Source organism: Bactrocera oleae, chromosome 5 (genome assembly GCF_042242935.1).
Source record: "Bactrocera oleae isolate idBacOlea1 chromosome 5, idBacOlea1, whole genome shotgun sequence".
Lineage (NCBI taxonomy): Eukaryota > Metazoa > Arthropoda > Insecta > Diptera > Tephritidae > Bactrocera > Bactrocera oleae.
This window is the reverse complement of record NC_091539.1, coordinates 53638140-53652197: the sequence shown is the minus strand read 5'-3', so window position 1 is coordinate 53652197 and position 14058 is coordinate 53638140. Positions and strand designations below refer to the sequence as shown.

General features: G+C 32.6%; 4 protein-coding genes and 1 long non-coding RNA gene across 7 annotated transcripts in view; 2 read left to right on the top strand and 3 right to left on the bottom strand.

Annotated features, from left to right (window-relative positions):
* Positions 1-793: 793 nt before the first annotated feature.
* On the bottom strand, positions 794-3693 carry LOC106626117 (uncharacterized). The gene is made up of 6 exons (XM_036378501.2): positions 3294-3693; positions 2296-2642; positions 2066-2209; positions 1678-1878; positions 1443-1609; positions 794-1387 (listed from the first exon to the last, which is right to left on the bottom strand). Exons 1-6 carry the CDS (start codon positions 3498-3500, stop codon positions 1296-1298), a joined length of 1158 nt encoding a protein of 385 aa, XP_036234394.1. The 5' UTR covers positions 3501-3693; the 3' UTR covers positions 794-1295.
* Positions 3694-7049: 3356 nt separating this feature from the next.
* LOC106623508 (uncharacterized) overlaps positions 7050-14058 on the bottom strand; it is a 74331-nt gene continuing 67322 nt past the window's right edge. For both annotated transcript variants that reach the window (XM_036378521.2, XM_070109683.1), the window contains one exon: positions 7050-7806. In XM_036378521.2, the coding sequence (XP_036234414.2) occupies positions 7627-7806 (180 nt within the window). In that variant the 3' untranslated portion in view covers positions 7050-7626. The remainder of the gene's footprint in view (positions 7807-14058) is intronic.
* On the top strand, positions 8790-9956 carry LOC106625255 (uncharacterized). The gene is made up of 2 exons (XM_014245081.3): positions 8790-8991; positions 9068-9956. The coding sequence occupies exons 1-2, from the start codon at positions 8895-8897 to the stop codon at positions 9592-9594; spliced, it is 624 nt and encodes a 207-aa protein (XP_014100556.2). The 5' UTR covers positions 8790-8894; the 3' UTR covers positions 9595-9956.
* Positions 11033-11794, bottom strand: LOC118679784 (uncharacterized). Its single transcript, XR_004975288.2, has 2 exons — positions 11704-11794; positions 11033-11595 (listed from the first exon to the last, which is right to left on the bottom strand). It is a non-coding gene; the product is annotated as an uncharacterized lncRNA (long non-coding RNA).
* LOC106623509 (uncharacterized) lies at positions 11945-13059 on the top strand. 2 transcript variants are annotated; one of them, XM_014243051.3, is made up of 3 exons: positions 11945-12078; positions 12181-12281; positions 12397-13059. In XM_014243051.3, the coding sequence occupies exons 1-3, from the start codon at positions 11960-11962 to the stop codon at positions 12897-12899; spliced, it is 723 nt and encodes a 240-aa protein (XP_014098526.2). In that variant the 5' UTR covers positions 11945-11959; the 3' UTR covers positions 12900-13059. The 2 variants fall into 2 exon arrangements, with proteins under 2 accessions (XP_014098526.2, XP_014098527.2); XM_014243052.3 differs by lacking the exon at positions 11945-12078 and having other exon boundaries at positions 12115-12281.

The following is a 14058-nucleotide window of genomic DNA, read 5'->3' as shown; positions in this document are numbered from 1 at the left end:
ACACGCACACGCACACACATGCCGCAAATTTTTCCATTCGCTCAAATTGACGATATGCACCAGGCGCGCAGAAATGCTCAGAGCACAGTAGGTGGCTGCAACCGAAAAATTGTATTTTATGTTGCATATCTCACAGGCGCAAGTAAATTTTCAACTTACTTCTCGCTACCGGAAATGCTGACTGAACATACTTAATTGTGCATAACTTCGCTAAATAAATGTCTGTAACGACGTTTGAGGTATGAAATAAAAGGGCATGATACAAAGCTGATATTGCATATAATAAAAATGTTTCTGCTTTAATTTTTACTACTCCGAAATAGGTAAACGCATATGGTATGTTAAGACGAAGTCCGCATAAAGCAGAGAGATCAAAGTGACACCCGTTGCCGCTTAAAGAAATAATCTTTCATTTGACACTAAATTTATTGTTAACGGTTGCATTTTCGCTTAGTTATGCACCACTAACCTCAATGTCTAATCGCTTCCGGTAGTGAAAGGAAGTCAAAAATTGTCTTGCGCCTTCCGGGTATGCAACAAAAAATTAATTCTTGCGTGGCAGCCACCTGCTGTATTCTGAGCAATTCTGGACGCTTGGTGCATATCGAGCGTTTGACAAAATATAAAAATCGCATGGACCGCGCTGCATGTGTGTGCGTGCGTGTGTGTGTCAGATGACACTTGTACGTGATTTTTGGTCACAAGTGCGGCAATTGTGGACCGATTTAGATGATTTTGGTGTCAAAAGAAAAGGTAAAGAAAATCTGCATCATTCTCAATAATAAAACAACCATTCAACATACAACAAATAAATATATTTTTAACGTTTTTATTTTTATTTTTACATAATATAAAGTGTGTATATATATGCGTGTTTATTACAATTTAACAATTTTTTTTTAGTTTGGGTAGTTATAAAGAGCGGTAAAACTAACGTAGTACGATTGCTTTATATCAAGCAATAAAAAATTGTCTTTTTCAAATTTATAAATAAATATTACATATACAGTGCCTTACGAGCGTTTTCTCTGCACTCTAGCATAGGAATAAATAATAGTGGACTGGTAATAAAAAATAGAGAGTCTGTTGTTAAAAATTAAAAGCAAATCAGAGAAATAATATTACGGTATTTAGTGCTACAGAACATAAATAAAGTCTTATTGGGTTAGGCATAACTTCTAATGAAAGTCCGGTAGTGTCAAACTGGGAATTCGTGTATAACAACATTCAACATTGCATGTCATAATATCAGCTCGGTTCGATAACATACAATATCAGCTTAATAATTTTCGCATCTATTCGTTATTCATATCTTCGGTATCATTCTCCATCTCTGAACCACGACCCTCACGTATGCGCTTCAATTTTCGTTTAAGCGTCATTATGCCTGTAATGTAAGATACATTATATATATTTATATTTTTTTGCACTACTTCATTTACATTTAATAGCCTGGAAAGCTTTAGCTGACGTGCAGGAACTATCCGAACCAGACGAATTGGCTAGAGAGCTGATCTTCAATTTCTCCTGCGCTAACTTTACTTCCATATAAGCTTTTTTAAGTGTTTTAAAATGGCGATGTTCACTTGAGTCTTTCAGCAATATGCATCTGTAAAACGTTAAAAGAAGGATTCGTTATTATATTTGAGCTACTACCATTCCTATTAACATATATACTTTGCTGCTGATCCTTCACCCGAACAGTCCAACGGCGAAGAGTGATAAATCTGATGATAAAAATACTGCAGCACTGGCGAATTCCAAATGGACAGACCGTACCACAGCCAAATTGTAATATTTAACATTATTTTAAAATTTTTGGCAAACAACGTAGGAACTAAATATTTAAATGGGAGCAAGCTGATGAATACGTGGGACCTGTAAATAAAAGGAATAAGTAGTTTCACTCATGCAGGAGAAACAAAATTGCAAAATTTTCAACTCCACGCTTTGAACAAAAATTTTATTAAAATTTAATTTTTAAAAATAGTCTTTTGATAGTTCAATTTTAATTCTGAACACTATTTATATCATCTTTTAGAAATATTTCGGATTATTTACATACCACGAAGCGATGCGTAGTCCCAGAAACACTTGAAACATTAAACGGCTGCCTTTCGAATTGATTAAAGCCAGCAGAAAAAGAGATTCCGTAAGTATATTGTAGACGCCTAAGCTGAGATTCAGACCAACAAAGTAGTTTTCATATCTGAAATAAAAAAATGCAAAAGTTCCAAAATGTTTATATACAAATCATTGCGTATTGAAAAGTACAATACAAAGCAATCAACATACTTGTATACATCAATAGCCCCCAATGCAAGCAAGTACAGCGTCTTCGAGCAAGCCTCTAGATAATCGGATTCCTTGAAATCCAATATGGCGTTATGTAAGTTAAATGTTATGATGAATAGTGAATAGAATTGAAATTTTTCACATTGTTGTGATTTGTAAAAAATCATATTCTCTGATGAATAGAACAATGAATATCGTCCTTGGTTCTTAAACAGCTGCGGTAGCAACATAAATTCATTGTAAAAATATAGGAAGAGTGTACAAGCGGCATAAAAGGCAATATTCCACACTGATCGTGCAAATTGTTTACGTTTGTAAAATTTTATATTCGATGTTTTTAGAAAAACCTGCAAAAATATTTACGAAAACTAATTTTAAACGATTTTATGTATATAAACACAGTGTATAATTAAAATTTGTTAAGAATTTTTTTAGAAAATAATTTTCTTACGACTTTTCACTCTGATGTAAATAAGAAATAAATTTAAATACATGCCATATAAATAATATGAATCCCTAATAAGAATTTACATGACTTATTATTTGTTTCTCTCATACAAATATTAAGCATATACATTTCCATAATAGTTTATCTTATGTGTATAAAAATAAATTCTTATTTACACGACTTATTTTAATATATTTCTCGCATGCGAGTATCTGGCAACCATTTATTTCAACAAAAAACACGACCTCAACAGCTGTTTAATATTTGCACTCTGCTAAAACGCTTGTACAAGCAGAGAACGTATATATACGTTCTCTGGTAAAAGGTGCATAAGCAAACAGCTGATTACCCTAGCGGCACCGTTACCTTGGGTCACAAATACTAAAAACAAAACAAAACGAAAGAACGCATGCAACAAACGAGAAACAAAAAATCCTAAAAAAGACTCGCATGCTATTTTTAGTAACTACAAATAATTCACTATGCTTACCAGGTGCACATGCATGTTAAAACATGTAAGGTGTCTTAATATGTATATGCAACAGCCTACCTCAAATATTTTATAGAATCCAATGAAGCCTCCGGCGAATAATAAAAATATCCAAAACATAGCGTTGAGCAAATAATTCAAGTCCACATGCTGCATTAATGCATCGAACCGGTCATTTGTGATGAAGTATTTTAGCGGCAGAAAGAAATTGTAAATGTCCGCCCAATAGTCGGGCGGACCTGGCTTCATGTCCAATATAGATGTCATGGTCACTACTCCGATTCACACAATATCAACAAATATCTTGCGTTTTCAGTTATTGTTCAACTTATTTGAAAGTTTTACATTTTTTACAAGTTACAATTAGTTTCTGTAGAGATTAAATATATTGTGCCATCGCAAAAGTTAACTTCACAAATTTCGTTTTTTTCACTGCGATTAATTTTTCGTTTTCTTTTGCACTGGGATTGACATTTAGAGAGAGTGTACGTAGCGTTGCCATATCAAATGTATTAATTTTAACAAGAGACGTTTTCCAGAGAACGTATATATATGATATGATATACGTTCTCTGCGTTTTCAACCAAATATTGATTATATTAAAAATCAAACATGGTTTTTTTAATTTAATCATGCTACAAAGAATTTATGAAATTGTAAGTGATATTTTTTTATAAATTAATTTTTTTTTAAACGTGTTTAAGTTTACGACGATAAGCTTTAATTTAGCATACTTTTGGTAAAAACCAGTAACGAAAAGCAGAACGTATATTATTAATATATATATACATGTATATTATAGGTTCTCTGCGAAAAACGTTTTTTGTCGTTAATTTTAAACTGTCATAAAATGAGTAGCTTCGATTTGATTATACATAAGGAAGTAATTGATATTTTAAATATGTATATTTATTTAATTACACCTTATATTAAATTTACATCAAATAAAAACTATCACTCTTACTTCAAGAAAAGTATGTATAATCTGTTGTGTTTATGTATGAGCATAAATTAATGGAATTTTCTCGTCATATGTGAATAACATTGGCAAGGTAATTTTTCAACAAAATCTCCACAACACAAATATAGTCTTGATCACTTCATCAATATTCCTAACGAGAACAACGAACTCTCTTCATCACTTCGAAAGGGAGGCACAATTTCTCTTATTGATATAACAGTATTAAAAACATCAATTCAAGTCTGCTGACTGTTTGAAAGACATTTCGGTTATAATTGAATGCTACAACAATAAATTTATCGCTTAACGGGTTATATTCACTTGTGAATTGCAAAAAATGGAAATAGATTTCCTAATCTTTCTACCATTTCATCTATAGTAATAGTATTTTTTTGTTTTTTTTTTTTCGTTGTGGATTGCAGATTATTTTAAGGAATATGGCCACTGTAGATTTTTTTTTTCGCTTAAACTATGTATGCTTTATAGTCATAAAAAAAAAGTTTCAAGTTGATTTGTAGCGAGGAAACTTTTTTCAAACGTCTTTAAGCGTATATAGTAAGCTCACCTCCGGCTCAGTAATACTTATGTTATATAGTATATGTGAAACTGTAAGCGCGTTTTTCTCAATACTACTTTTTTCCAATTGGCGGGGCAAATAACTTTGACAATTTTTATCCGATCGATTTCAAATTTTGCGATTATCTTTAAAATTGGTTTTTGCATAGAAGTGCGTAGGGAAATTTCGATTGATCCAAACCTTTTTTACGGACAGATTTTTAGGGTATTATTGACTAAAAATGTAATATTTCTGTTCATAGGTATAATCCCTACGTATGTACTTCTATGAGTATTCTCATGTACATTAACGATGTTTTTTTGTTTTTAGGACGATAATTGTGGATGTTAAATGTCTTGTCGCCGCGCACTTGAAACGATCAAAGATACATCGCACGATTAGTTTATTATAGTCAACAAAATCAACCCAAAAAAATTATTTTTCAACAGATTGAGGTTATATCACGAAAAAAAATGTATGAATCTGCACATGATTTTCTACCCGCTACAGTGGTCATACCCCTTAAGCCGAAAAATCTTCCTTACCGACAGACACTTTTTCGTTGATTCTCCTGAAGATCGACTACAGAAATCCAAAATATTTCAAAATAATTAAAGTGTGTATATATATTAAATTATACTCGTATAAATGTGCATTATTATAGTAAATTTGCCACGATGTTTGTAACACCTAAAAGTAAATGTCAGACACAATATAAAGTATACGAGTATATGTATATAAATGATCAGCGTAACGAACTGAGTCGATTTAGTCATGCCCGTCTATCTGTTTGTCCGCCTAACTGTATATATGCGAACTACTCCTTCAATTTTTGAGATTTGATCTGAACGATCGGAATCAAGTTCTTGCAAGGAAAACTTTTTCATCAGACAAGATATCTTCAAGAAATTTGGCAAAGGTTATTGCCTTTGGTAGTGGTGCAATCAATGAAGAAATTGTTCAGATCGGACCACTATTTTGAATTTTTTTGAAAAGTATTGTACTTATTAATTCATCAATATCTATTTTGTCCCCTTCACCACAATGAAGCGGCGTTATAGGCTGTACAAGTGAAATTCCTGTTAGGATCAACCATTTACCTTACTTATTGAACACGAGATCAAGTATACAGAGTGGCTTCTTGTGTAAACTGCCGGTTTTTGCGACAGTCCGCCGGAGTCTGTATACGCGGGATCAAGGCCTTAATAGCACCCGTCAGAATTTTGAAATTTATCAGTTTGCCGGGCCTATGTCTAGTGTTGTGATAGAGGGGAACGCACAATAGACCTTAGGTAGCGGTGCAAGCCTCAATTTATTTCTATCCATCTATGATCCGATTGATATGCCAGCATCCTCTGAAACTTCCCTAGTAGCGATTCGATGATTTTCAAGAGCAATTTTTTTCACTGTTTCGATGTTTTCTACGCTTGTTGACGTGGTCGCACCTCCAGGATTCTCATCGTCATCAACATCTTCACGGCCTTCTGTAAAGCGCTTGTACCTCTTTGAGACAAAGTGGACTCACCGAATGCCGCAGTCAACATTTCAAGTGCCTGGGAGCACTTTATTCCATTTTTTAACGCAAAAGTCAAAAATCGAAGAGCACACAAAAACGGGACTAACAATCTCTGTTGTCAAAAACAAACTACTAATCGAAATTGGCGCCTAATGCAAGCACTTGATAAACATATGTGTCCAATTATAACAAAAATAAAATATCGATAATCGAATGTACACAGTCCGCGAAATATCAAAATTAACCTTTTCCTGAACTGAATGATCGAAACCAAGTACTTGTATCGAAAACTTTTTAATTTGACGAGATATCTTCACTAAATTTAGCATGGATTATTGTCCAAGGCAACGTTGAAATTTCCGAAGAAATTGTTCAGATCGAGACACTATAGCATATAGCTGCCATACAAATTGACAGTTCAAAGTTCATGTAAGGAATATTTTGTATTTGTGAAGGGGATAATAGTTTCGTTTTAACAAGTTTTCTTGTTTTTATTTAGTTATAAAACAAAATCTCTCTTAAAAAAAAACACAAAAAAGAGTTTTTTCTCACCTGCAAGTGGATTTAACCCCTTATTCTCTGAAATTTCTAAAATCAGTATAAAATCAAGTATTTATATTTTTTCTCTCCGGGTTTGCATGATGGCGAAGAACACTAAGCATTACCTACCAAGTATGAAATTCTAATTAAAAACATTTTAAATAGTTTATTAAATTATATTTTTGTTATAAATACAGATAACAAAACAACGTTTATTAAAAAAATATACAGTTATAAAAGGAAGTATACATGCATATTTTTAAGTATATCAGATTTTATACTTTCATTAAAATACTTTACAAAGTTAATCATTATTTTGTAAGGAAGTAATTGTATTGCAAAAAGTTCGTCACTTAACATTTACACTAAAAAAATTACGAAACTACACCAAATGATTTTTATTTTATTAAAATAGTTATTATTTTTACGTATTTTGTAAATTAATTAAATTTTAAATTAAATGCATTACATTGCAACGACAATATAAATAAGCGAAACACACACACACTTACAAACACTCAAATATGGGGTTTCTAAAATATAAAATTTCTAATTGTTTAACAAAAATTTAGCTGCACACATACAATCATAATTTTTACAAAACTAACAGCTGCATATACATATGTACACATGTATATGCGTTTTCGAATTTAGATATTTGATATAATATATATGTATTTAAAACTTATTACATTAAAAATTAAGTAAGTATTTAGCTTCATGTTACCTTATATGTTATTTTAATTTTAGTTCTAGCTTTAATTTTTGTTTGTAATTTTGAAACTCACTAAGACAAAGGTACCGTTAAACTTGAAGCTTTCTACGCTGCACTTAGTATCTCCCGTATCCATGCCGCGTTCGAGGTTATTTTATCATACATTCTCGGTCGCTCAACGCCGCTCGGTCCACAAGCAATACGCCAGGATGAAACACCGAGCAATGCCCATTGATTTGTGCCTGGTATGAGGCACTGCACAGGCGCACCAGAATACTCTTCTTGCTGTGGGCGAAAACAATGCAATAAAATGTAATTTTAATTATATTCAATTTTTATTTTAATTTAAGAAAATACCATATTCACAGTATGATCCTGAATTTTAAATAAAAAAATTAGAACATCATACATTCAAGATTTTATATAAAAAATGTCGCTATTTTTATTTTCTGAACCAGTTTATAACACCCAGAAGGAAATATCGGAGACCCTTCATTGTACATCAAGGTTGCGAAATTTTCAATTCAAATTAAAAATTCAATGTTTAACCCCGTTTGTTGACATTAAAAATTAGATTTTCAATTTGTATAAAGCTGAACGAACAAATATCTTTTAAAATAAATTGATTAGCGGATATTGAGAATAATCCGAAACTAACCGAACATTTTTTTTCAAATATTATATCCGAATAAGAATATTATGAAAATTTTTCTTAATTTAAATGTAATGGAATGAAAATAGTTCAAAATATTTTTATTTGAAAAAGAGTCAGGGTCGGGTTTGGGAGTCCTTTGGGGCATATTTCTAGTTATGTCTACTTTCGAAATATGCAGAAAATATAATTTTTTTTAAACCGAAAAGGTCATCTACCTTATTTTAATATCTAAATTCGGTTCATTGCAGGTAGAAAATACTATCCCAAAATAGAATATTAACCTATACTCCAAAGTTGTTTACAAGTTATTAATGCTGAACAGTAAACATTATTTTGAGTTAATTGCTTTCATACATAAAAATAGCAATAAACTTATTTTGGACTAATTCATTCAAAAACATAATACTTAAAAAGAAAAACACACACAGATATTTGTGTTTGTGTGGTTAAAAATCGTTTATGCACTTGCATACATATGTATGTAGATATATCAAGGTCAAACTGAGGCACAAAAACAAACATGTTCACTAATATCCTGCCTCACACCCTCTTTACACGCTACATTACACTTTTTTATGCCTATAAAAGGTGCGTGCTTCTGCAGAGCAGCATTACACACCAAGCACTCGTGCAGAGCAAACGTGTTAGAGAAAATTACAAAAATAAATAATAATATTCAAATATATATAGAAAATCGTTGATTGATTGAAAATTTAAAATGTCACAACGTAGAATTTTAAAAGTTGCTTACCACGGAAACCGTCAATTAATCCGTTATAAGCTGGGCAGCACTTATGCTGAAATTCTTAAGACAAGTAAGTGTACCAAATTAAAATATTTACTATATAATATATTTCATATAACAAAATAAACCTTTATTTATCTTTCCAGTCATGCAACATTTCCAGATTCCATACAAACGCAAATCAGCAACAACTCTCAAGCTTACCAACGAAGCTGGCAAAGTATTTAGTAAACGTCAACTCAAAAACTATCTCTTATTGTTTCCGAATCCCAAAATTACATTCCATTTGCAAAGCAATCAACAAACTACAGCAAGTTCGCGAAGGAACCTGAAAATATTGCCACGCAGCAATAACGCAATCAACACTGTGACCACAATGCAGCAGAAGAGTCGAAAGCGTCAACGCGAAAGCGATTACGAATACGATCCCACCTACACAACAACACCTGTATTTCGCATGAACTGTTTCATAGGCGTGTATCCTAGCAAATGTTCTCTGCCGCCTACGAAGCGTGTCCGTTTCAGCGAATCTTCAAACCGCATCAGAAGTATACCTGAACGATCCGAAACAACTGCGGCTGTTAAAGGCGCACTACAGCGGACGAGTTCTTTTGTGGGTGAATATCCGGAAATGGCAACACAAGCAAAACTAACTGCGGAACATTTGAAATAATAAATGGTTACAGAGAGTATAACGGAAGTTGTAGCGGCATCAAGTCGTACATTTCCATACTTAGCTTTTGAGGCGCTTTGCCTTTCAGTTCTTTAAGAAGCCGGATGCTTAATGGGGCTATAATTCTAGAATTGCAACTCCCTACCAGACCTGATCATCAAGTGGACTAGAAGCGAAAAAATCTTCATTGAAGAATTGTATCTATATAACTATTGAAGGCTGTTCGAAGACTGCATAAGTAATAATTAATAGATTTTAATTAGTGAGTTATGTATACATATGTCAAATCCTGTTTATAATGTTGGATTAGGTTAGTTCATAAAGTTTCACAAATAAATCAAAATTTATGCTATTAACTTGTATATTTAATTTTTTATTATTTCATGCTTTGAACATGGAAAACTGGGCAGGATATATAATATTTTTGGTTTCGACTAAAATCAAACTTCTTTTTATTCCATATACATAAGTACACAATTGATCAAGAATTATGAAAATACTTTTTGACAGCTACTAACTTGTCAGGTACTGACTACGATTGAAAATTCATTCTAACAATTTTAGTTACTAAACTAGTGGATTAACTGCATGGCAGGGAATAAGTAGGCATTATTGTTATTTGCAACTTGTTATTGTTTTTATCCAGTGATGGTTGAGTGCATTTGAATATACATACACATATGTATGTACATACACATATGCACAAACATTCGTGAGGTGATAATGACGCATGCATAGGTGTAAGTCACAGTAACGGCTGCCAGAGAAAGGAAAAACAAAAACAAAAAACGCCATGAATGAACATGCAGTAACATGTCTGGTGAGCACAGCGAGCGATATTCCAAAAGAGAGTTCCAAACAGAACGTGCTCAAAAGCAAATACTTCTTTGTGGCAGTGGCATGCAGCTGGTTGAGATGAATCAATTTTTTCTTTGGCACTCGCCTTGCGAACAATTGAATAAAGTTAATTTAATGCGAGTGACGTCAGTACATAATTTTGTACACTGCGAAAATACTAATAATTGCTTATACGAAGAAATTTAAGGGATTGCAATTAAAAATGATGAATAAACATTAGAAATGAAGGATGAAAAATTTCCACAAAAAGTTTTTGTAATTTTCACTAAAAGATTATAAAAATAATTTTTCACTTCTTTGCACTTGAGAACGATTAATAAGCATTAGAAAGGTAGAAAATTGTCCACATAAAAATTCTGTGATTTTCATAATAATACTAATTTTTCTGCTTGTCGGTAAAAGCGTTCAATAATTTCACAAAAAGTCAGTAGAACAAGTTTATTATTCAAGTGCACTTTAAAATAATTTTTTAGAGCTGCCCTAAAACTGATCCACTAAAAATGATCACATTTGAACAAATTTCACTCGCACTGGTCCACTTAAACTAAGCGCGCAAGCCGAATCAATATAAATCTTTCCCTAGATTGGTACAATATATATTTATAATCGGTGGAATTTTGATCTCCATATGTTAATTAGTCTATGTTAAGCAGCTGATTATTTACAACGCGAAAAGTTCGTCTAGTGACTTTTGCCATGGAAAAAAATTAAACAACGAGTTTGCTTATCATCGAAAACTTGCCTCATGCGACTCTGTTAATCCATCCAGCTCTGTTAACGACGACAACATCGAAAAAGTTAAAGAAATAGTGCTGGAAAATACTCGCGTTGGCATCAGAGAGGTAGCAGAGGATTTTAATTGTTTTGGTTGTGGAGCAGGTCAATGCAGACTCGTACCAAAAATCTGAATCTTTTGCAAAACTTACGTCAAGTAGACGGTCACAAAAGATATCCCTACAATCATTACTGGTAACGAGAAGGGGTTTCTGATTACGACGTTGAAACTGTCCCACAATCTAGCGAATGGCGCTCCAAATATGAGCCGAAACCAAAAAAAAAAGAATTCGCTGAAGGCACTGAAGTCAATCAGGGTCAAATTTGATCTTGGTATACTCGGAAAATACCTTTCGAATAATGGCTGACCTAGTGGATATAATAAAAAATTAATTTTAAAATACATATAGTGGTCGTATTCTTTCTTATCAAATATTTCAAAAAATTTAAATTCAATTATTTTTATTTATTTCTTACAGTGTTGAACTGGTTTCAATTGTTGCATACCATCTACTATCAATTGAAACTACAACCGCTACAACCTTTTCATTTCCAAAATAAGCGCCAGTCCTATCGCACGTACCATGAAGAAAACATTACCCGAGACTGTCTTTCCGGCACACAAACTTCGTTATTGCGATTTTTGAGGGAGGATTGTACTTTGTGCACACAAAGCAACTGCATTATTCTAGCAGCAAATAGATAGAATATCAAGCGAGAGAGCGCGCAGTCAATGCAATTTGGGAACGAGAGCGTATTGTTTACCTACAAACTCATCCCTGTTGTTCACCTGGCTTGTGGACGAACAGCAGAAACTTCTTCTTGTCTGCCAAAACAAAACCAGCCGTTAAAGTGAGCACACGTACATTTGTAATTTATTTATGGTATAACTGCGAATTATTTGCGAAATTAAATTATAAATTTACTTTTTTTTTACTTTGGTTGGAAATTAAGAAATATGGTTGAAGGCGGCAGTTTGATTATTTGCTATCGGAAACAAATAGTTAACATTCATTACGAGTCCACAAATCGTTACGAACAGATCATTAAGTTGAGTAAGTAAAGCTAACGGAAATTTATTACATATACACATGTGCTTTCAAGTATATATTTATATATGTATGTACATATATAGTACGTTACTTAATTTTATTTTTATTTCCCCACCAGTTATTCAGCGCTTCAATATTCCCGCCTCGCATGAGACAGCCTTGCTGATCTCCACCGAAAATGGCAGAATTTTTGATAAACTACAGTTCGACTACTTTCTCACGCTCTTCCCGAACCCCAGCATGGTTTTCTACATACGTTATGATTACAATCGTGCAGTCGGCATATTGCTGTCACCGCAGCCGCAAGAGGAAATTGTAAAAACAACAACAGAAAGTAGTGATATTGAAATGAAAAAGAGAAGTGAGAACCAAGCTGGTGAAGTTGATCAATGTGCATCGCAGTTTACACCAGTCTATCGTATGAATTGCTTCATCTACGAATATCCCACAACAGCTATGAAATTAACAAATGACAGAGCTCAGAAGCAGAAAGCTAATATGAAGAAACAGTCACCGCGTAGCGAATTTGTGAAGCGCGTGAAAAAGCGTTTGCAAATGGGTGAATTGAAAAGGCGTACAATGAAACCTTTGGCGCACATTAAACGCTTTATGCGACTGTGAGGGAAAGAGAGGTAGAAAAGCTTAGCAATCAACGACTATCGTGTTATTATTTACAATTAAGATTTATAAATTATGTTTTTTCTCCAAACAAAAATTATTCAATTTTTGGCTGACTGTATACGACTCTATTTTTATTTATTCCTAGTTATTAAAATAATTTTATCTATGAACTGATTTAATCATATACTCAACCAAGCAAAGCAATCAAATATTTGTGTACATACTAATAAAACTATATATAACCCTTTATATACATATATCTTATACATATGTATATAATAGTATTTACGCTTAAGTGTTTTATTTAAGTTTTTATTTTTTCTGGAAATCATTTTTAATTTTTATTTCAAATTTAAAAATATATATATATATATTTAACTCATAAACAACAACAAAAATTGTTTCTATTGCACTTGAACAAAATTTCTTAGAGGAATACCTGGCATTACCTGACATAACCTGAGCTGATCTACATACATATATGGCAAAAAACTTTAATATCATACAAATCGCAAACTAATTAAGTTAACATCTTGATAATTTTATAAAATTTCCTGTGAAATTAATTTTTTGTGTCTATAAAATATTACAAAAGATATATATATCTACAAAGGCATCCTTTAAACAATATCACACAAGTTAGCGGACTGTGTCACACTGTAGTAAAAAAAAACAAGAAAAAACGTTAACTTCGATTGCACCGAAGCTAGAACTCCGAATTCATAAATAAAAAAAAATTTGCCATGCAGGGCTTGATTTCGAACGTTCAATTATGTGGCAGCTATATATGTATATACAAATACGGTTCCAATATCTTCAGTTCCGACAAAGTAGCAGTTTCTTGGACAGAAGAGGATTTCAGATCGTTATTTCAAAAACTGAGGGAACTTCGTGTAAAAACAGACACACTGACGGGCCGATAGACAGATGGCCATGGCCAAATCGACCCATCTCGTCATGCAAACATTTATATACATATGTATGTATATACTTTATAAGGTCTCCGACGTTTCCTTCTGAAGGTTACACACTTTGTGACAAATTTAATATACCATGTTCAGGATACATACAAGTTGTTACTTGAATTCAAAGAAATCAGAAAAATATAACCGTTTGCTTTTTAAAAACTTTCTTTACACACCAAACTCTAAATATCTCG

Coding starts and splice junctions, on each gene's coding strand:
- LOC106625255 (XM_014245081.3), top strand. CDS start 8,895: ATGTCACAACGTAGAATTTTAAAAGTTGCTTACCACGGAAACCGTCAA. Junction 8,992..9,067: donor TGCTGAAATTCTTAAGACAA/GTAAGTGTACCA, acceptor TTATCTTTCCAG/TCATGCAACATTTCCAGATT.
- LOC106623509 (XM_014243051.3), top strand. CDS start 11,960: ATGCAATTTGGGAACGAGAGCGTATTGTTTACCTACAAACTCATCCCT. Junction 12,079..12,180: donor AAACAAAACCAGCCGTTAAA/GTGAGCACACGT, acceptor TTGGAAATTAAG/AAATATGGTTGAAGGCGGCA. Junction 12,282..12,396: donor CGAACAGATCATTAAGTTGA/GTAAGTAAAGCT, acceptor TTTCCCCACCAG/TTATTCAGCGCTTCAATATT.
- LOC106626117 (XM_036378501.2), bottom strand. CDS start 3,500: ATGACATCTATATTGGACATGAAGCCAGGTCCGCCCGACTATTGGGCG. Junction 2,643..3,293: donor GATTCTATAAAATATTTGAG/GTAGGCTGTTGC, acceptor ATATTTTTGCAG/GTTTTTCTAAAAACATCGAA. Junction 1,388..1,442: donor AGCTTTCCAGGCTATTAAAT/GTAAATGAAGTA, acceptor CTTACATTACAG/GCATAATGACGCTTAAACGA.